This window comes from Pinus tabuliformis, chromosome 3_2 (assembly GCF_031772625.1).
Source record: "Pinus tabuliformis cultivar Carrire ecotype Pingquan chromosome 3_2, CPIR1, whole genome shotgun sequence".
Taxonomy (NCBI): Eukaryota; Viridiplantae; Streptophyta; class Pinopsida; order Pinales; family Pinaceae; genus Pinus; species Pinus tabuliformis.
The window spans coordinates 19,082,419-19,105,577 of NC_142302.1; the positions used below are offsets into that span (position 1 = coordinate 19,082,419).

Consider the following 23,159-nt stretch of genomic DNA (forward strand, 5'->3'; position numbering starts at 1 on the left):
GCAGAGCTTCAGGATGTTTTGGAGCAGCCACAAGTGGAAGAGAAAATAGGAGGCCGAGTGGAGGCACTCACTCAACCATAATCTTCTAGAGAGGGAAGGAATAGAACTAGAGATGATGAAATATTGATACAGGATGCACGGGAGCATGTGGGAGCTCCTACATCTTAGGGAAGGCAGAGGAGGTCACCAAACAGGTACACTAGGTATATGGCTCTCATGACAGAACTCCTTGAATCATATCCTTCTTCATTTGAGGAAGCAGTTTCTCAACCAGTGTGGGTTGATGCCATGGTGGAGGAATATGAATCGATCATGAAGAACAGTGTATGGGAGGTGGTGCCGAGACCAGAGAACAAGTTAGTGGTTGGTTCTAGATGGATCTACAAAGTGAAGCCTGCAGTTGATGGGGGAATCAAGAAGTACAAGGCCAAACTTGTGGCCAAAGGCTTCTCTCGGGTAGAGGGAGTGGATTGAGGAAATTATTTCTCCAGTGGAAATATATTCTTTGATGAGAACCATTATAGCATTAGCTACGTAGGTAGATGGGGTGGAATATCCACCAGATGGATGTGAAGATCGCCTTCCTCAATGGTGTTGTTAAGGAAGATATTTACATAGAGAAACTAGAGGGATTTGAGACATATGACAGGGAGACATATGTGTGCAGACTAAGGAGAGCCCTGTAGGGTCTCAAGCAGGCACCCTGAGCATGGTATACTCGTATCAACACATATCTCAGTGGATTAGACTTTACCAAAAGTGAAGCAAATTCCAATCTCTATCACATTATGGTAGATGGAAAGTTTCTTATCATGGTAGTGTATGTTGATGACTTGATACTTCCAATGGATGAGCACTTGATCAACTCTCACAAGGATGACCTTGCAACAAATTTGAGATGAAATACATGGGCTTGATGCATTACTTCCTTAGGCTGGAAGTATGGAAGGGTGATGGTGAGTCGTTTGTGGTTCGAGGAAGCATTCCTTTGAAATACTTCAGAGATTTCATGAGGAGAACTATGAGCCTATGGACACACCTCTAGCTACAAACTAGAGGAAGGAGAGTGCTTCTTCAAGAGAGGTAGTAGATGCCATGATATACAGATAAATTTTGGGATCCTTGATGTATCTGGTGAACTCAAGGCCCGACATATGCTATGCAGTTAATCAGTTGAGTCAAGCCTACCAAATTGTATTAGAGGGCAACGAAGCATGTGTTGAGGTACTTCAAAGGCACAATCGAGTATGGGTTATAGTATAGGAGGACAGAGGGAGTGAAGCTCCAAGGATTCACTGATGCATATTGGGCAGGGAGTCCATCATATAGGAAAAATACTTCATGAGTTATCTTCTGTGCTGGGTCTACAGCTATTTCCTGGTATAGTAGGAAACAAAGGTTTGTGGCACTCAATTCAGTAGAGGTTGAATACATGGTTGCAAGTTAAGCAGCATGTGAGGCCATATGAATGAGGAAAATACTTGTGGGTCTTTTCAGTTAGGAGATGGATCCAACATTGATTTATTATGATACTTGGAGTTGTATCAAACTCTTTGATAATCCAGTATTTCATGACAAGTCCAAGCGCATTGATATTAGGTACCATCACTTGCGGGATTGTGTGTAGAGGAGAATTATGATGCTACAATACATTCCAACTGAGGAGAAAGATGCAGATATATTGACAAAGGCATTGTCGATGGGAAAATTTGAATTCCATAAGTGCAGGATAGGGGTGGTGCAAAATCCCTTTCTTGCTAAGAGGGAGTGTTAGAAATTTTAGCAAGAAAGGCTAAATTTGACATGTGCCTTAATCAAATTTAGTACTTAGATTTTCCACATCATCAGGATTACTTGGATGGCAGTTAGCTAGAGTGACATGGCCTTGTCTACTAGTTAACTCAGTAAATTATAGTTATAGGCTTGGAGTAGATTTGTGCATGTAGTGGCTGTTAAAATTTAGGAATCTAGTTTAGTTATTTTCAGTTGAACCCAATTAACTGAGCTCAAGTCATTAGTTGAGTCAGTTGAAGGTCAATTGAGTAGTATAATTGTAGTTAACTAAGTGATCTCTCAGTTAAACTAGCCAATCAGCTAAAAATAGCCCAGACATGCCTGGAATTTGAATTTCCTTGTTGGATTGGAGGAAAAAGCACAATGTAATTATCAATTGTATATTAGTTGAGTGTATAGGCTTGGTAGTTAATCAAGTGAATCATTCCTTGGGAATTGCGCAAGAAAATGGGAGGAAATCTTGTCTTTTAGGTACTAATTTCCTCAAGTATTACGCAAGGAAATAGGAGGAATTTGGGGTCTTGAATTGGCTAAGTGTTGGCCAAAGCAGGAAAATCAACAGGAGAATAGGTTTACAGTCCAGGGTGTGCTTCAAAGTTGAAGCAAGACATTATAATATTTTCTCATTCTCATCTGATTAATGGAAAAAATGGAGGGATTTTTCCCAGTTGGGTTCCCCTGTAAATCATTGTGTTCTTGTGGTTTTGATAGTTTCATGTCATTGCACGTGTTTCTAAATTGTGATTTATATTCCGTAGAATAGTAAAGGAAATTTATAATCTCTTGTTTTCAATTTGAATTCATAAGTAGTGTTGAAAAATGCAGCAAGAAATTCTCAATTTGATTTTGCCTTAATTAAATTGAGAAAAATTGAATTTCCACATCAACGAACAACTCGGATGCAATTAATTTGTGTGACATGGCTTGTGTCACCTAGTTTACTTAGTAAATTCGAGTTGGAGGAGTTAGAGTTCAGTTCAACATTCATGATTGCTAATTTGTAGCAATCAAAGTCAGTTATCTCAAGTTATTTTCAATTTAACTAGTTCCAACTTTTGAAGGAACTAGTGGAAGGTTAGTTGTGCATTGGGACTTTAGTCAAACTTAGTGATCATCTAGTTAACTGATCAATAAGTCCAAAATAGCTAGCGCATGCAGAGAATTCAAGTTCCCTAACTATGGTGGAGATCTCAAAGGCAGTGTAACATCAATTGTAGATTATTCTTGAGTGTACAGGTGTTCCATGCAGTTACATGATCAAACTTGGGAATTGCGCAATCCATTTTGGAGAAATTCCTAAATAATAGGGCCTTGTTTTCTCAAGGAATTGCACAAGGAAATAGGGGCTCAAGCAGAGGCATAAATTGGCTAAGTCTAGGTCAAAGATTCTCGGTGAGTAAGGAGATAGGTTATGCACTTGTAGGTTGTGATTAGTTGAGAAAAGCAATTGTAACACATCTCTATTCTTTAGATTAATGCAAACAAACATTGGGGTTTTTAACAGATCAATTTCCCTGGGAAAAATACTATTTGCATGTGTGTGATTTCTTATTGCATGTCTGATATTTTTTTTCTAAACTGTGAATTAATGTTTGTAGAGCAGTAGAGTAGGTTTGTGTCTTGTGATTTTGATTAAAAATTCATGAGACGTTGCAAATATACATCATAATTTCTACATGGTATCATAGAAGGATTCACATTAGAGCAAAAATTTCGAAGTTGTTTCTCAGGAGGTTCGAATTTGGAGTTTAGTGCAACAGGATTTCTTCAAAGCTGAGAATATGACCTTCAAGCAACATGTGAGGTGATCTGGATAAGAAAGACTCTTGTTGGATTATTTGGTCAGATGATGGATCCAACTGTTATCTACTGTGATAATCAGAGTTGCATCAAGCTCTCTGAGTATCATGTTTTTCACAATTGATCTAAGCATATAGATATATGGATCACAATTTACAGGATTGTGTGCATAGGTAGATAACGTTGTTGCAGTACATTCCGACAAAGGAACAAGATGCTGACATTTTGACAAAGGCCTTGTCAAGAGTGAAGTTCGAGTTCCACATGTGTGGGATAGGGGTGGTTGATAACCCATTTCTTGTTGAGAGGGAGTGTTGAAAAATGCAGCAAGAAATTCTCAATTTGATTTTGCCTTGATTAAATTGAGAAAATTTGAATTTCCACATCAGTGGACAACTTGGATGCAGTTAACTTGTGTGACATAGCTTGTGTCACCTAGTTTACTTAGTAAATTTGATTTGGAGGAGTTAGAGTTCAGTTCAACATGTGTGATTGCTAATTTGTAGCAATGAAAGTCAATTATCTCAAGTTATTTTCAATTAAACTAGTTCCAACTTTTGAAGGAACTAGTGGAAGGTTAGTTGTGTTGTGGGACTTCAGTCAAACTCAATGATCATTCAATTAACTGATCAATCAACCCAAAATAGCTAGTGCATGCTGAGAACTCGAGTTCCCCAGTTGTGGTGGATATTCCAAGGCAGTGTAACATCAATTGTAGACTAGTCTTGAGTGTATAAGTGTTGCATGCAGTCAGATGATCAACCTTGGAATTGCACAATCCATTTTGGAGAAATTCCTAAATAATAAGGGCCTAATTTCTCAAGGAATTGCACAAGGAAATAGGGGCTCAAGAAGAGGCAGAAAATGACTAAGTCTAGGTTAGAGCTTCTCAGTGAGTAGGGAGATAGATTATGCAATTGTAGGTTGTGATCAGTTGAGCAAAGCAATTGTAATACATCTCTATTCACCCTATTAATGCAAGTAGGCATTGGGGTTTTTAGTAGTTTTCTTTCCTCGGAAAAATACTATTTGCATGTGTGTGATTTCTTATTGCATGTCTAAGACTTTTGTTCTAAATTGTGAATTAATGTCCATAGAGCAGTGGAGTAGGTTTGGGTCTCATGATTTTGATTAAAACTCCATGTGTGGTTGCAAATCTACATCATAATTTCTACAGTAATATCAAATTTCTATTCATTTCTACAGAGACATGGTTGATCATATAATATCACATTGACGAGGCACGTGAGTACTACCACCACCCCTTTATTGAGGAAGATACCTATGATTAGAAAAATTAGCACGACACTTTTTTGTTTCTATTTTGGTCTCTCTACATTTTCAACACTGTTGTAATGGGTTGTCCATACATCCCAACTTTACCTATTTCGTACTTATTATTATATGCATATTATCTAAGGACATTATCACAACATTCCTCACAATTGGTATTTATAGATTTTGTGTAAACAAACTTGTATATGACATCATTAACAATAGTTATACTATCACATGAATACATGCACAACATCTATCAACATAATGTAATTTTATTTTCTCTTGATAATAAAATTACACTTTTTTCTAGGGAAAAATAGTGTCTTGCACTCTTAAGCCATAGGGACCTCTTCTTCCTCTCTACCCCTTGCGACCACCTTGACCTCTTGGCATGATGGATTGGAGCCCCCCCAAAAATTGACCTAGCCATAGACATATTCTAACATGGGCCAAAAGGAATATGACTAAAGGGTTGAGAGCTATTAGAGAAGGTAATAAAAGGATTGAGGGGAGAAATGAAAATATAGAAGGGAAAAGATGTAGGAAGACTAACACCCAAGATATGTGTCTTGTCCATAGAAAGTAACACACAAACATATAAACAAAACCCTAAGAGGAGGAGACTTGTAGGACTTGGATAGATAACTGGAGTGAAAGGAAACAAGCTTGAAGTGCTCCAACAGTAAAGGATGCATCAAAACAAGGTTTGAGCTTGAACAATTATAGTCTTCAAAGAAAGCATCGATGTTGAAACTCAAACTAAAGCGAAAAGAGAAAGTCAAACCATAGAGCTCAACATACTTGATGGTATATTGATGTCCTCTATTTAACAGGGAGGAGATTCTCTAATGTGACTCATCTACCCTAAATAGCTCATAATGATGAACAATCATGACTTAGCAGAACTCATTACTAATGGTGATCTGATATGATGTAGTAAATGGATATTTTGCAACCAAGTTGGAGGTACCAATCCCTCAAGAAATGATCTATTCACATGCATGTTCATTTGGGCACACAATGTTCTTCAACCATCATCTCACTTAAACCATGCAATCCTAACACCCTTAAAACACGAATTGTCCTCTCTATATCTTGCAAGGGGTGGGCAAGGCTTTTTATGCTATCAACATTATTTAGTTCATGATGATACCTGAAATTGCAACCCCAATTGGGAATTTTTGTAAAGAAGAAAATGGGGATGGGTTTTGATCCACTTATGTGCACACAAGTTGCTAGACCATTTTTTTAATATATTGTCTGGATGCAACCACCCATCTAACCACTACCTCAAGGTGCCCCCATGGCTTCAAGACTATGTCTTCATGAGAATTGAACTTGCCCAATGATAAAAAAACTCATCACTTTTATCATTGAATCCAACCCCTTTGGGTGAATGAAGAAAGTTATTAGGAGAAAGAAAAAGTTAGCATTTATTCTTCACCATATAGTAAAGAACCACATAGATTTTATAAGTAAATATTTTAGTAAGTCTTACTCATTCCTAAAATGTAATATATTTGATAATATTTTTATTAACAAATTTGAAATTTAAAAGAATTTTATATTTTTCCTATATTCTTTTTTATAAGTGAAACTATTTATATTCTTTTTTAAGTGAAATTATTTATCTTTTTTCAGAGAGAAAATCAGTATATGGCCGAGGCCAGCAGATATTTAGAACATATGGCCGAAGCCAACAGATTTTTACAACATATGGCCGAAGCCAGCAGAATTTTCAGAATTTACAGCATAGCCATTACAAATTGTTCAAAGGCCGAAGCCAGCAGATAACTATCTCGCGGGGTCCACAACCACTGCTGCCACAGGATTCGATCGCGGCTGGGAGGAGCGAGAGCCATCTGCCCCACCCGTCTTACCATGCACTTCGCTTGCAAGTGAAATTATTTATCTTATCTTATTGAAATAAATTATTTTTAAAATAAAATTAAAATTCTCAAATCATTTAAGAATTAAAAGGAAGAAATTTAAATAGAAGTCGTTTTATTCGATCTTAAGATTAATAATACGTAATTATTATGATAGTTAGCAACATCCACAAAAAAGGAAAATTGGCACTCAAAAAATAAAGGATTACTTAATTTGTCTTAAAATTTAATTTAGAAATTTTTAAAATAAATATTACCAAATCATGGATTGAATGGTTAGGGAGATTAGTAATATAATAAATGTGTGAGATTTAATGCGGCTTACACATGACATGCTAAGATAATTTATTTTTCATTTTTTTTTAGCGTCACAAAGAATAACATATGAAATAAACTAAAAAATAAGGAGTTGTTGATGGACGTAGAGAAAATTCCGTGACAGTTAAAAGTGGACAGAATTTAAGTAAAAATATTCAAAAAAATCTTGTAAAAGTAGTATTTTTTTATATGTTAAAAAAATAATAATATATTAAATAAACTAAAAAATAAGGAGTCAGAGGAATTGCTTTGGCAGCTTTCAAAAAATCTTGTAGAGGCAGTTTTTTTTATATGTTAAAAAAATAATAACATATCAAATAAACTAAAAAATAAAGAGTCTTTTATGTGGAAATAAATACAAAAATCTTTATCAAATTTTCTCAAAATATGACCAAAATTTCCATGACTTTCAAAGCAAAAAAAATAATAATCACAACACAAATGTGCACTAAAAAGATAATAACATTTAATAATAAATTTAAAAAGATAATAACATTTAATAATAAATTTAAAAATAATCACGACACAAGTGTGCACTAAGAAAATTGCCCACTGAGGCAAGTCTCCCACTGAACAAATTTTAACACCTATAATTGCCTGCTGAACACGTGGAGCCACTAAGGCAAGTCTCACACTGAACATATTTTAACACTCATAATTACCGATGAACACGTGAAAAAATTCCAAACCCCAACTTAACCAAAATCTTTTGTATTACCTAAGACTTACAAATGGACAGGGCCGTGATATCGGAGCAGTACACTGTGGTTCTCTTTCTGGGTGATTAGGACGCGGAGGGAACAGAGCTTTCAAAAGAGATTGGATGTTTTTAAATTCCATTCAATAATACATTTGTCTATTTATTAGAATAAAGCATTGATTATATATTTATTTATTTAATGAAAAATTGTATTTTTTAATAAATAATTTGTATTATGGCATTTTGATTCAAGTAGGTTTAGGGGGTGATGGTGATAGAGATGGATGGTAGTTGTTTCATCATCACGCAGAGTTGAGGCTCATTTATGGTTAATAAGATTGGAAAGAATGTTGGGAAGGCGCTTATTCATATTAGTTGGTTTTGGCAGATAAACCAAAGGATATTGCTGGTTCAGGGGAGAATAGTCAAGAAAATGGTCACAACAATAGTCAAGAAAATGGCAGTGACTTGACAGAGTCTAGGCGCAGTGGGAATATAGGGGATATTGTTGATAGCTGTGGCAAGCAAGTAATCAAGGAAATAGTGAAAGAAATGAATGAAAACATGGCAGTCTTGTATGCCCAACTCTCTGGTCTCCATAAAAATACAGAATTGCTTAAAAAAACCATAAAACCCCTTACTACAGAAGTCTTGAACCTTAGCCATAAAGTTAAACAATTTTGAGAGCTTGCTCTCTAAAAATGTAAAAGACATAGCCTGTTTCCAACTTTATTAATAAAAATACTATCCATTTTATTATATATATATATATATATATATATTTTAAAATTTTACCCATTAAGAAACAAATTAAAATAACACTTCAAATTAAATAAAATGCCTCCAAACTCACATGTGTTTGACAGTGTGAACATCTTATCCAGCCTCTGGGGACAATGTCTGAGATTTAAATGATCTCAATGCGGCATCATTAACTATTTTACACTTAAAAAGATGATACAGATCAGTCAATTAGTGGCCATGCCCTGGTCTGAAATTGAAATGGGATACTTATAACTGTTTTTGCAACGGACATTTTCATTCCATTCCCTGTTATCTCCAAGTTAGTTTAGTAATCAAGTTTATCATTGTTTTGTATGGTAGTTTTACTTTCATTTTATCACTTGTTTTATATTGTTTTTTAACTTATTTAGTATTTAGTTTATTCAATATTTCTCTTTAATTTGTATAATGCAAAATGAGATTGCTAATATCATGTGAACATTGCATTATTTTTCACAATTTTTTTTTTTTATATATAATGGTAAAGGAGAGTGTTAATACTTTGTCAGTTTGACACTCAAACAAAAATTTTATAATGAGACTGTTAATACCTGGGAAACCTTACACTATTATCCACAAACAAAATCTAACTCGCATATGCAAACCCTAATGCCCCTCTTCAAAATTGAAGATATAACCTTGAAAAAAACACAGATTCTTTACCATTGAAACCCATTCATACTGTACTCAGTAATAACCTGTTCAAACATAACAATGATAGTGACCACTGTCTCTTTACCTGTCATGGAGTATCCATTGACTGTGACATTAAATCCTAATTACAGATCTCAAACCTTAAGAACACGTTTCTGGGTGTAACACAATGACAAGAAATCTATTTACAGCATCCAAAAGGTATAACAAATTATATGAAAGGTCTTATAATCAAATGCAATAAACACTGAACAGCTCAACTAGCCAAATTAGAGACCTATGATTGCAGAAAATTACAGAGACAAAATCAAAGATAAACAGAGTTTCAAATACCCTCTAGGGAATCATTTTCCTGCTTTCTTTATGTGGGATGCAAATGCATGGTTTCTACCAAGCTTCCAGCCTTTTCAATGCCAAACCATATCCACCAAAGAAAAGTCCAAGTACTTGTGATACCATCCATGAATAAGTGACTAAATATGGAAATTTATATCAGATTTACCAATGCTAATATATTTATAGTTCTTGTAAGATAAATGCTTCACACATGAAGATCTCCCCACCAAAGGGCATGCATACAATAGAGACAGAGAAACATACCATATTTTGAGGTGTTAATCTATGGAAACATCCATGGAAAACTCTGAAGAGATTCCATAGTCAATTGAAAAAGCAAACGCCATCCATACCAAGCCCTTCTTTACAGCATATGAAAACCTCTGCTGTATAAAAGAAAATCCAAATTCCATGGACAAAGAAACCAGACAGATTAATGGTATCTATCAGTTTTCAGTCAATGACTGATCCCTGACATCCACACTAGTAGTGCAGGCTAACAGGCGGTGGAAGATGGCAGCCATGGCAGCATAATAACTGTCCATAATTTTGTCTCTGATCTTTATTATAACTGAAGCGTTTTTCTTAGTCTTAATCTTCTTCTTTGGGACAACCATGCTGGACATTTTCTCCTTAACTTTACCAAAACACTTCTTGGTTTTCTGAGGCACAGTCTCTTTTCTGGAGAAGGTGTAGCTTCTGAGAAACATCTGTCTGCTGGTATAACCATCGAATTCCTTGTGTTCCCGTGGGCCCTCATTCTCTCTGAAGCTCATTATCCTCACAAACTCTGCTTCTGAATCAGGCCACCTGTGTATGCTCCTGAAACTAGCCCTGATAGGTGCCTGTGCATCTAGGCACCCTGCAACACAACTTGAATTCATCCTGCTCAAAAGATCTTCAGAGCCCACTTAGGAAAATAGCTTCAAAACCAAGGTATCAGTAATTTTCTCCTGCAGAAGCCAAATCTCTGTTGAATGCAAATGTAGATGATGTGTTCTGGAGATTGAGGGTCTGAAACCTATCAAATCCTCTAGAATATATTCTATTGCTTCATGGTTAAACCAAGGTGGATTCATGGCATCTGGGTCTTTTTATATAGCAGAGAGCCATGGAGAATCCATCTCAGTTAGTGGGGATTTCATCAGTGTAACTAACAAGAAGACAATGCTTTGGATGGTCATCATGACCGTCATAAAGACCACTTGCAAATGGGCTTATAATCACACAGGAGAGCATCTGAGTTAGAGGAGGATAGCTGCAAAACTAATAGGACACGGCTTCTTTTTCTTAATCATGTATTTTGGTAACCACACAAGTAAAGAAATGAATCGAAGTGCACTTATTGGTTGTGTCTATATTGGAATTTTGTTCAAACATTCTTGCCCAGAGACCTCTGATATATATAATTTTGTCTCTTTTCCTTGCCCTCTCTCACATGGTTGTGTCATTGGTCTCCAGTTTTATTTAATTATAAAAGGGCATAATGTCACCACAGTATAGTGGGGCACCACCATTCTTTTGCGCTCCGGCCAATATCATTTCTCATACAGAAAAACACAACTTTCTCTTTTCCAGTGGACCTTGTTCAGGTTATCAAAACTTGTATATTTGGTAAGTTAATTATTTTAATATCATAAATTATGTTAATTTAAGCAAAAGTTTGCTTTATTAAGGTTAGTGAAGTTATCCGAATATAATTTTTAAATAATTTATTATTTTAGTTTCTTAAAATAAAATTTAGATTTTAGATTAAACAAAAGGTTTGCTTTATTAAGGTTAGTGAAGTTGTTTTGTTTTTTTTTTTTTTTCAAAAGGTGGAAAAACCTATCAAACTCAGTTTGTCAAACCAACAGTGAGGACAGCCATCTCTGGCTGCTATCCGCGAATGTCAGTTGACACATCACTGTTATCAAGGAAAACCACGCCACCTGAAATAATGGTGGTCCGTAAGGGAGCAGGCTTTCACTCCTGCCAGATGCCTCTGGGTCTTGGGCCATTAACCTGTTTCCTTACGTCGAGGAAGACAAGCTCTTAGCCAAGCAGAAGCAGTTTTAGGGCATACTCCAGGCCCGTTAAGGTTAGTGAAGTTATCTAAATATAGTTTTTAAATAAGTTTATTATTTTAGTTTCATAAAATAAATTTTAGATTTTAGACTGAGCAAAATAAATAATAGTAAAGAATAATTTTTCTACTATAAAAAATAAATAAATTATTTAATAATTATAGATATTTGATAAGAGTGAAAGTATGTTTTTTATATATTATGAATAGCTATTTTTTATGGTGTGGTTTATCTCTAAAAATGATGAATCAACTTTTATTAGGAAATGCTTTTGGCAAGAGTAAAGTATGCACCTTATAAACCACCAACTAGTTATATTAAGTAGTGTGATTTTCCTTGAACAATGATGACTCAATGCTAAGAATTTAGCTTTTATTGGATAGTAGGTAGTGATGGTTGTCCTCGCTACTACTTGACAACTGAGTTAAGATAGGTGTTTCCACCTTCAAACTCATCTTCCTACACTGGGATACTGCTAGGTGACCATTGAGTTAAGATAGGTTTTGCCACTTCCTAATTATCATCTTGCATTATGAGTTAAGATAAGTTTTTCCACTTTCTAATTCATCATCTTGCTTTATGAGTTAAGATAGGTTTTACCACTTTCTAATTCATCATCCTGTGTTATGATAGCAAGTAGTGAAGGTTATCCTTATAGCTAGTTCACCACTAAGTTAACATGCTATGTTTGGAGTAAAAAAAAGGAAATTATAAATGTGTTATTTAGTTCAAGGATTTTTTTAACTAGATATTGTCACTTGGTTAGTTTTATATTAACAAGTGTTTCATTGAAATTCTTATAGGTTAGGCATACTAGATTATACTAACAAACTTACTAAGAATACCATCAAAACATATAAGGACACAAATGTGTTCCTTTTTACTCCAAAAGGTTAGCATAATTAATTGTCATTCTTTTATTCATTTCTTCTCAATAAATACTCCATAGGGATCATTTTTTAACTAGATTAGATCATTATATTGTTTGTCATCCATCTCGATGCTTTCGGAGTGGAAAAAGTGGAGGAATCAATTCACGGACCATTTTTATCAATAGGCCTTGATTTGGAAAATCGGGGTATGAAACCTTCAGGGAGAATTTGAAGCATTAAACAACATTTTTTGAGGTAAGGCTTTTCCACTTTAATGTAGCACTTTTTTTTTCTATTCTACACATAAAAACATTTCCAATGGTGCAAGAATTGCTTCAATCAAAGTTTGTATGCAAAATTTATGCCACTCGGAAGTTGACCTTCCTATTTTGACCACCATAATTCGAGATGATGCCATGTCATCCCCTATTAATCATGGAAAAGGGGCTAGCCATATGATCATGATGAAGATGACTTTAGAAATGTCAATAATATAATTCTAGTTATGAGTTGAAGGAGTCAAACTTAACCACTAGTAGGCTATCGGGTTGTGTTATAACTGGGGCACTAGCAGGAAAAGAAGTTCCATTATTTTGGAATGCATTTTGTTCTATAGTTGAGAAAAGTAGCCTAGAGGGATAGGGTGAGAGCACACATAGAAGATTTGTCCATTATAGTAGCCCACAAACCATAAGTTTTACATCTCTGTATTGGCATCCATTTTCTATTCAAAGAAAGAGAGCATAGTGACCTCATTTTCTAGCTGAGTTTTTTCCCAAAAGGGTTTCCTAGGATATATCTCATGTCAACTGTGATTTGTGAGTTTTTATTTTGTTGTTCTCTATTTTCTGCATAATTATAATTTGCATGCATACATAATAAACAATAATTTACAGATCCATAAATCTAAAAAGAAATAAACCCTCTAAATGTAAATTCCATACTTCAAGTATAATTTTATCAAGTTCATTGTGACAAACTATCCAATGGAATATCCACGATAGTTTACAAATCACTTTTGAATCAAATGCACTAATTTTCAATGATGAATTTATTAAGATGATCCGAATTGGATCATTATATTGTTTATCATCCATCTCGATGCATTTACAGTAGAAAAAGTGGAGGAATCAGCTCATGAGATCGTTTTCACCAGCGAGACCTTGTTTGGCGAAACGAGGTCTGAAACTTTTTGGGAACGTTTTGAGGCATCAAATGACGTTTTTTGGGGGTAAAAATTTTCTACTATACTCTGGAACCTTTTCATGTTATTCTACACACAAATATCTTTCAAATGACAAAAAAAACGTGTCAATCAAAGTCCGTATGCAAAAGTTATGCCTCTCAGAAGTTGACATTCTTTTTTCACACCTATAGTTCGGGAGGATGCCGCGTCAACCCCCATTATTTATGGAAAATGGGCTAGCCATGTGTTTTTGAGGTAAAAGACTCTAGAAGAGTCTATATTGTAACTCTATTTAAGAGTTGATGTAGTCAAAATTAACCACTAGTAGGCTATCGGGTAGTGTTATAACCAAGCCACTAGGAGGAAGAGGCATTCCATTCTTTCGAGAACATTTTGTTCCATGGCTGAGAAAAGATAGCAAGGAAAGATAAGAGGTAGAGCACACAGAGAGGATCTGTGCACTGTAGCAGCCCACGGGCCACATGCATTACTTCTTTGTACCTGCAACTATATTTCCAGACAGAGAAAGAGAGTGAAGCGACCTCACCTTCCAGTAGAGTTTTCTCCTAAAAGGGTTTCCTAGAGAGCATATCTTATGTCTTATGTCTGTGTGTGCTTATTTTGTCGTTATCTATTTTTTTGCATAATTTCCATTCACATGCATGCACTAATTATAGTTGAATCCACAGATCTTAAAGTTTAATAATCTGTAATAGTGTAGAATTTTCAAAGTTTTAATATAATATTATTAGATCTATTGTGATGAACTGTCCAGTGGAATATCCACAACAGTTTACGAATCATAAGATCCTACATAGATCCATCTTAACTTGAATGTACCAAGTGTTGAGAGGGACCTCTTTTTTAGTGGAAAAATTAAGGAAAGACTTGCACCTAGAAATATTTGATTCCTTTTGGGTCTTGGTGAATCTAGAGTCAAGATGGATCTATGGTGGTTTTGAGTAACATACTAATAAAATGTTTTAGCTATAATTTTTTTTTAGACTTGATTTTGTATAATATATACATAGTTGACATTGAAATATTTTATTTATGATTCACATTCTACAGATTAAAATGTTTATACACCCCCTCTCATATTCTAAAGTAAAAACATATATCTAAATGTTATTTTATTATATTTAAATATAATATTATGTATTGAATTTTAAAACGCCTCTTAATACAATCACATATATAAATTTAAAAAACATTTTTTTAATTAAAAAAAAAACCTTTTTAACTAATTAATACAAAAAAAATCTAATAAAACTCATTTTAACTAAAGAAATTTACTCATTAACATAGGATGACAATGTCTTCCCTCCTTTTGGAAAGCAAATCCTACACAAGGTACTTAAAGGAAGACTACAAAACCAGGAAGACTAGGAAATCTTCTTCATGGAAAGATTCATACATCACTAATTATTGAATTATTGAATGAGAATAAATAAAATTTCCCAAAAAAATATACTTATAGCATTGTTTATTATTTTATTTTATAAAAATGTAATCAAAACATTGTTATAACTATAAATTTGAAACAAACTCCCCTTTTAATATGGTCAGGATGAAAAGACACTTAAAAAAACATGAAATCTCAATTTAACTTTTTAAATAGAAAAGAAAAAATAAATTAATATTATTTAAATTAAAAATAACAATAAAAATAAAACCTATAAGGTTTTGGATTGACGGTGAATGAGTGCACTGTTAAGACACTCCTAGTAATAAGTCATTGGTTCAAGTCTTGTGGATGCTTACCTACCAAAAAAATAACAATAAAAATACATAATAATTTTTTAATTTAAAAAATTAAAACAATTTATCTCTTATTTATATATATATTCAAATTAATATTATTATTTATATTGTTAAAAGAATTTAATTTGTGTTATAGTTCCAAACACTGAGAATTCAAGTCTTTATAGATATATTATCTTTATGGCATTTACAAAATATTAGTTTTACTGAATAAAATAATCACAATCGTTTATACAAAATTACAATTATACTTAATATCATTTTTACAAAATTACCAATTATATATATATATATATATATATATATATATATATATATTACACAAGTGACCTATCACAATATTTATCCGCCCCCACAAAATAACAGTAATAAGATTTCTTTATGCTCAGAAAATGATATTCTCATTATCACCATTATGGATTTCTTTAACACCAATCTTCCATTCTAATTCATGAATCTCATAAATCGTTTCTTTGGTCCAAAGTTTTCATGATAGTAATCACTAGGGCCCATTCATATCACGCTTTAGATCTAATTGCACACTAGTTATGATAAAAAGAAAATGAATGTGGCACTGATTCCTTGCATAAATAAAATAGTACATTATTGATTTTGATCATTTTTATTTTAAAGGGTAATGTTTTTGTATTTTATTAGGTTATATTATTTTATTTGTGTATTTATTAAATAAGGATTATATAGTTATTAATTTTGGTCACGTAGTTTAAATATAGTTAAATTAAAATAGAAAACAATAAATTAAAATAGAAAACAATAAAAATATAAAGATTTAAAATTTTAAAATGTTATAATTAAATTAATTTTAAATTGTAATTAAATGTATTATTAAATTTTGTAAATTAACATTATTTGTATTGTAATATAGAAATAATTATTAATAGTTTACATTTGATTTTTTATAGTTTGTGGATATGGTTTTATGGAAACTTTATTATTAGATCTGGGTATAGAGGTCCTATCATAAATTTCTATTATACCTTGTTTTGTGAATATGAGAAATTTTAAATTTATTCATATTACAAAAATCTTATTATTTTGAATATCATTCATTCATTAATAGTGTAAAAGTTATCATATGTGGTTAAGTTTGCACAAAAACCTAAATGACCTCTACCCCTTAAAAATATGATATAAAAATAAAAATATATCTCTCACACACCATTAATAAATCTTTTTAAATTATATATGTGTTTTTAAATAATAATTTTAAATTATATATGTAATTTAAATAATATATTTCTTGTTAAATAATGAATCCATACATGTGAGGATAGTTTTAGATAGAGGAGGAATGACCTGTTATAGAGTTTTGTGAACCCAATGTTTCGGACTACCAAATAAATCCATCATCTGGGGATGCGTCAATAGATATTCTTCAGATCTTAATGATGTATCCATGAGCTATATTTAGGGTATATATATATATATATATATATATATAGAGGTTATTAAGGAAAGATATAAGAAATTAGGTTGGCCATTATCCTATTAGTTTTTTATTTATTAAATTATTTATTATTATTATTTATTTTTTATTTTGTTTAATTAGTTAATTAATAAGTTAGATAGGTAAATTAATTAATTAATTTATTAATAAGTTAAAGGAATAAATAAATAAATTAATTTTATTATTTATTGAATTAATTATTATGTTTATTAATTTTATTTTTATATAAAATTAATTATTTTAAATAATTGGTTTGAATAGTTTATTAATTTGTTTAATTAATTAATCACTTTGTTTGATTAATAAATTAAAAGAATTGATTAATTAATTAATATTAATATTTATTATTTATTAATATGTTTATTAATTTATTAAATTATTAATTTGATTAATTAATTAATAAGTTAAAGGGATAAATTAATTACTTAATTTTATTATTTGTTGATTTAATTATTATGTTTATTACTTTTATGTAAAATTAATTTTTTAAATAATATGTTTAATTAATTCATTAACGTGTTTAATTACTTAACTAATTTGTTTGATTTAATTAATTAAAAGAATAGATTGATTAATTAATTTTATTATTTATTATTTTTTAATATGTCTATTAATTTAATTTTGTGTGTATTTTTTTAATTATTTATTTATTTTATTTGATTAATTTGTTTTATTTGATTAATTAATTTTTTAATTAATTAATTAATTCTTATAGATTTGGTGGGTTATTTTGCTATAATATTATCTATAATTCCTAGAGTTAATTTTTAATTGTTTAGATTTACAACCATATGCATTTTATTAGTTATATTTTAATATTATCAAATGATTATATGTGATGTAATCAATTACTAATTTATGTTTATATTTGTCAATTGTTTTATTGTTTAAGAAGGATGTTATATAATTGATGTTTTTGTTAATTATTATGCTGATTTTTAAGAGAGGAGGGAATAGGTTATTTTAAGGGGTAAGAGTTGATTATTGGTTTTTTAAGATTTCAAGTAAAGGTTTCTAGGTGTTGCTTAGTTTTAATCCATCGTCTCGGTTCAATTTGTTCTTCCTTTTTTCTATTTCAATGGCTTCTTTGATTTTCCTTTTAAGATAGTGTTCTTCTTTTCTAACTAGTTTGACTTCTTCCATGTAGATGTAGTGAGAGGAAGAGTGAACATGTTCTGCTAAGGTTGATTTAGAAGTCCTTTCTCTTCTTAAGTCGGCAGTGTGTTCTTTAATTATAATATTAAGAGATCTACCTGTTTCACCTATGTATTCCTTACGACATGAGCAATGAATCACATAAAAACCTTTTTGAAGGTTAGGGTTTATGGGATCCTTGACTGAGTTGAATAATTGTCTGATGGTGTTAGCAGGGGTGAATGCTACATTAATGTTATGTTTATTAAGAATTTTAGTAATTTTATCAGTGGTGCCTTTTATGTATGGAAGGGAGACCTTAGGAGTTGATAAATTTTGATCTTTAATATCTTTGTTATTCTTGTTTAGGGATAGGTGCATGGCTTTCTTGATGGTATTTCTATTATAGCCATTTAGTTCAAACACTTTGTGAAGATGGTTGAGTTCATCATTTAAATGGTCAGGATCAGATATTCTGGCCGCCCTAGTGGTTAAGGTCCTAATGATGCCAATCTTCTGTTTAGGGTGGTGATGGGAATTTGCATGTAGATATCTTTCTGTATGGGTTTTCTTTCTATAGACTTGGAAACCAAGAGACCCATCTCTTTTAGTTAGAAGGACATCAAGAAAGGGAAGTTGGTTGTTGTTTTCAATTTCAATAGTGAATTTTATATGGTCAGAGAGGCTATTTAAGTGATTGAGGAATAGGTCAAGTTTTTCTTTTCCATGACTCCACTTGGCAAATATGTCATCTACAAACCTTTTCCATTCTTCAGGGGTGTATGGAAATGACCTAAGAGCCTTTTGTTCGAAGTGCTCCATAAAGATGTTGGCAATTATACTCATTAGCAATAATTTTATCAACTTCTCAAAACAAATTGTATCATAAATGCCCATCTTACACCTTGATGTGATCTATGTATTTTTGGTTAATTAATAGAGATAATGGGCACATTAATAGAGGCAAAGGGCAATAACATGTTCAATTTGATAACCAATCAAATTGAACATAAATAAATTAAATTATTTTTAAAAAACCATATATTTCAATGTGTAATGTTATACTATAGATTTTTTTGGTCAAACCCAAATTAATATGGGTTTGACCAAAAACCTATTGCAATATCCATTGTGTTGTGGCAGGGATAATAATTGACTTCTTTGCTTGATTCTAATAAGCATTATTAGTATACATACGAGGTATGTGTATGTTAGGTACATACTTACATCTCACACAAATATGTCAATATTATTATATAATTAATTAATGGTTAAACTTGATTAGTGGCTAATTTAGATTAGTGATTAATTAACATTATAACATAATTTATAATTAATGATTATATTTTAAACATGATTCATTTAATAATTAAATTAATAAGATTTTCTAGTTTTGACTAACATTTCAAGGGTAATATTATTTTATTAAATTAATGAGGTGTGGTTGTGGAATGAACTACCTGAATGTTAATTAAAGGACAAAGGGGTTGTTGGAGTGATAAGGAGGGGTGTGACTCAAGAAGGATGTTAGGGGGGAAGTCAAAGACCTTGAATTCGAAGAAATGGAGGGCATTCAATACATTGAATTCAAAGGAATGTGGGGCATTAATGCATTGATGATATATGGATGAGATGGATGAGGGAGGGAGACATAAGGTGAGAGGGGGAGAATGGAGGAGGGGGTCATTTTTTTGTTTTATTTATTTATTTTTGAGTTTGAAGTGGGAAAAGGGGGGAGGAGAGAACCAAGAAGAGGGGAAAGAGGGAGAATTTATGTGGATTCATTTTTGGTTGGAGGGTGTTGGATCTATTTTGAACACACTATGATTGCAGTTGGACTTGGGCTCAAATGGCTTGGGAACTTGTGGAGCTTCCCTGGCTAGGAAGTTAGATCAAATTTCCTAGTTGGTAGGGTGACATATTCAGTTGGGTGGTCCTGCAAGAGCACCCCAACTGAGCCACTGTATTAGGTATTTTTCTTCTTGTGGTTTTATTTATGTAAATTATTAGAAATCAAGTCTCTTACATGTTTTAATATGTTGTAAATCAAATATGTTATTTTTATTAGATGTTATGTCAAAAATTAGTGTTGTGAATATGTTATTTGTTGACTGTGAAATTATACAAAAAAAAATTAAATTATACAAACTTATTTATCGTTGAGGACCCCGAGTTGGGTCCTCACATGTATCAAGCTTATGGTTAGCCTTAAACTTGATTAATGACTAATCTTGATTAATGATTAAATAACCTTAAAATCTTGACTCATAATTATTAAGTCATATTTAAATATGATTATTAATATCAAATTGATTAAATTATTGTGAATTTGTAAGATTTATTGATAAGATTACATATTATTATTTTATTGTTTTATTCTCCTTAGCCTAACAAGTTGTCTCCTCAAACTTTTTTGAGGATAAGGCAATGGGTGGGGGGAGTTATGAGATAGAGAAGTAGATGACTATTAAGAGTAGGTGGTTGGCATTCGTTTCAGGGGGAGGCATAAGGTGGGAAGGGAGAATGGAGGAGGGGCATTCTTCTCTTTTTTTTTTTCTTTCCTTTGGAGTTTGAAGTGGGGAAGGGTGAAGGAGAGAATTAAGAGGAAGGGAAGGAGGGAGAGCTCAGATAGATTGGTTTGTGGTTGGAGGGTGTTGGATCTATTTTTAGACACATTACAACCACAATTGGACTTGGGCTTGGAGGGCTAGGGAACCTATGGAGGTTCCTTGGACTAGGAAGACAAATAGACTTTCCTAGTTGGCAGGGTGACATAATCAGTTGGGTGGTCCCACCAAGAGAACCATAACCGAGCCACCATATCATAACTAGGTACGTATTTTTTTGTGATTTAGATCATGTAAATGGTTGTAAATCAAATCTAATAGTTAAAAAATATATTATTTTATATATGTTATTGTCAAATAAAATGAATTGTTGGGTTGCAAATAAGTCATTTTCTTTGTTGTGAATTTTTGTGATAAATTTAGTTTTGGTTAGAGGACCCCAGGTTGGGTCCTCACACGTGGGTGTCTTATAGGTACAAAAGGTTGAAACAATCATAACGGTGTGTATGCCAGGATCAACTACCCGAGAGGATGCAGATACTATACATCGCGACCACCCCTAACTTTTTGACCACTTGTGATGACCATTTTGACCTAGATAACTACTTATGTTGAGCTCCTATTTATATTTCATGTTTTGATTTATGAACACTATCTAAATTGATGCATTTCAATTGGATAAATGAACTTACTCATTTAAAACACTTGATGGATTATGTTTTGTTAATTAAAGTATTTGATGTGTGACTTATCCGATGTATGACTTATTTAATTATGATTTATCTAGTGTATGACTTATTATGTTTTATCTAATGTAAAATTTACTTCCAACATGTTAATATTAATTGAAAAAGTTTAGGTACATGAATATCGGACCTAATAACATGACGATTATGATCTCTCTCACACACACATATAGTTGTTATGTATATGTTTGGATGAGAATTAACTTGTAGATTGGAATGGCCCCTCAGTATATTAGCACCCAATTTTGTTATAATTTGACGATATTTTCCCTAAAAAATTAATAAAATTACTCCATACAAAAGAAATTAATTTCACAATCGACCTAAACTCTAGTACAAAACCAATATCTTATAAAAAAAAATAACAACTCTAAAATTTAATAAATATGCTATTTTTTAACATAAAATTATACAAACTTGTTTATAATTGAAAACCCCAAATTAAATCCTCACATAAATTATTTGTTTTGATAAAAATTATTAAAATAAACCTAAAATGATAAAAAAAATAATTTTAATAATTCAAATCATTTTTAATTTCATAATGCTTTACTCTTTTAGAAAATTCACCCAACTTCACCAAAATATAAATTAAAAGAAAAAATAAATAAAAAAATCAATCGATAAACCAATATATAACCTACACTCTACCTTTTACAGATGGATGCTCTTTTGTTGCTTCTCAATGGATAACGCATACGACTCACAATAGATTTGAACATGGTGACATCTCAAAATTTATTTTTTTCCCGACCATTTTTTTCCCAAATATACATTTATCATACCATGGATCTTATATTACGTGCATGTGTAAGTAGATATTATGACCACCATGATATATAAAATTATATTATATTTTTTATATAATATTTTATTTGTAATATATTTTAGTTAATTTAAGTAGGTTTAATGGTTCATTTTTGATAAAAAGGGGTAATTCAAATTTAAAAAGGGAGATTATATACATTTATCTAAATTTTAACAATTATATTAGTAAAAAAAACAGGTTTTTTATTTTATAAACAAGAAATTTCCTATACCAAATTGATATGTGACTTGACTATAAAGTTAAAATTAGTTTTTTTTTAAAGAATATTACGTATACCAAATTGATATGTGACTTCTAAAGTTAAAATTATATATTTTTTTGGGGAAGTATATTAAGTTTCTTATAGGACAAGCAAGAAATCTCATCTCATGTTTTATTTCTAGAAAGACCGTACGTAATGTAAATTAAATATCTCAAAAATTAAAATTAATTAATTTATAATATTTTTAAATATATACTATTATATAGTTTTTATTTTTATATTTAAATTAAATATTTAGATTTAGGTCAATTATATAAAAAAAATTCCATATTATATTTATCTCTAGAAACACTATACATAATGTCAATTAAATATCTCAAAAATTAAAATTAAATTATTTTAATATTTTTTAAATATACACTATTATATAATTTTTATTTTTATATTTAAATTAAATATTTAGATTTAGGTTAATTATATGGAAAAATATCCATATTAGATTTTGTATTGGTTAAGATTTAAATAAGTTTTACTAGTCTATACTCTTTCAGCTTCACTCCTACCAAATTTGTTGGCTAGAAGAGAGATGTTTACCGTCATCCATATGCCATAAACTAAAAAGTTTACAAAAAAACATTTATGTAGGCTCCAAAATATATTCAGAATGTAAACAAAACGCACAATCATCAGAAATTTTAAGGGGGGTCTCTACCCATTGGAGGTGAGTCGGGAGGTTGTCCATGCACATGAAATACTAGGTGCTCGACTTTGGC

The 23,159-nt window shown here is 31.7% G+C and overlaps 1 protein-coding gene across 1 annotated transcript; it reads right to left on the reverse strand.

The window, feature by feature from the left end:
- Positions 1 to 9,998: 9,998 nt before the first annotated feature.
- Positions 9,999 to 10,436, reverse strand: LOC149179583 (uncharacterized). Its single transcript, XM_089413589.1, has one exon. The coding sequence runs from the start codon at positions 10,434 to 10,436 to the stop codon at positions 9,999 to 10,001; it is 438 nt and encodes a 145-aa protein (XP_089269715.1).
- Between the last annotated feature and the right edge of the window lie 12,723 nt (positions 10,437 to 23,159).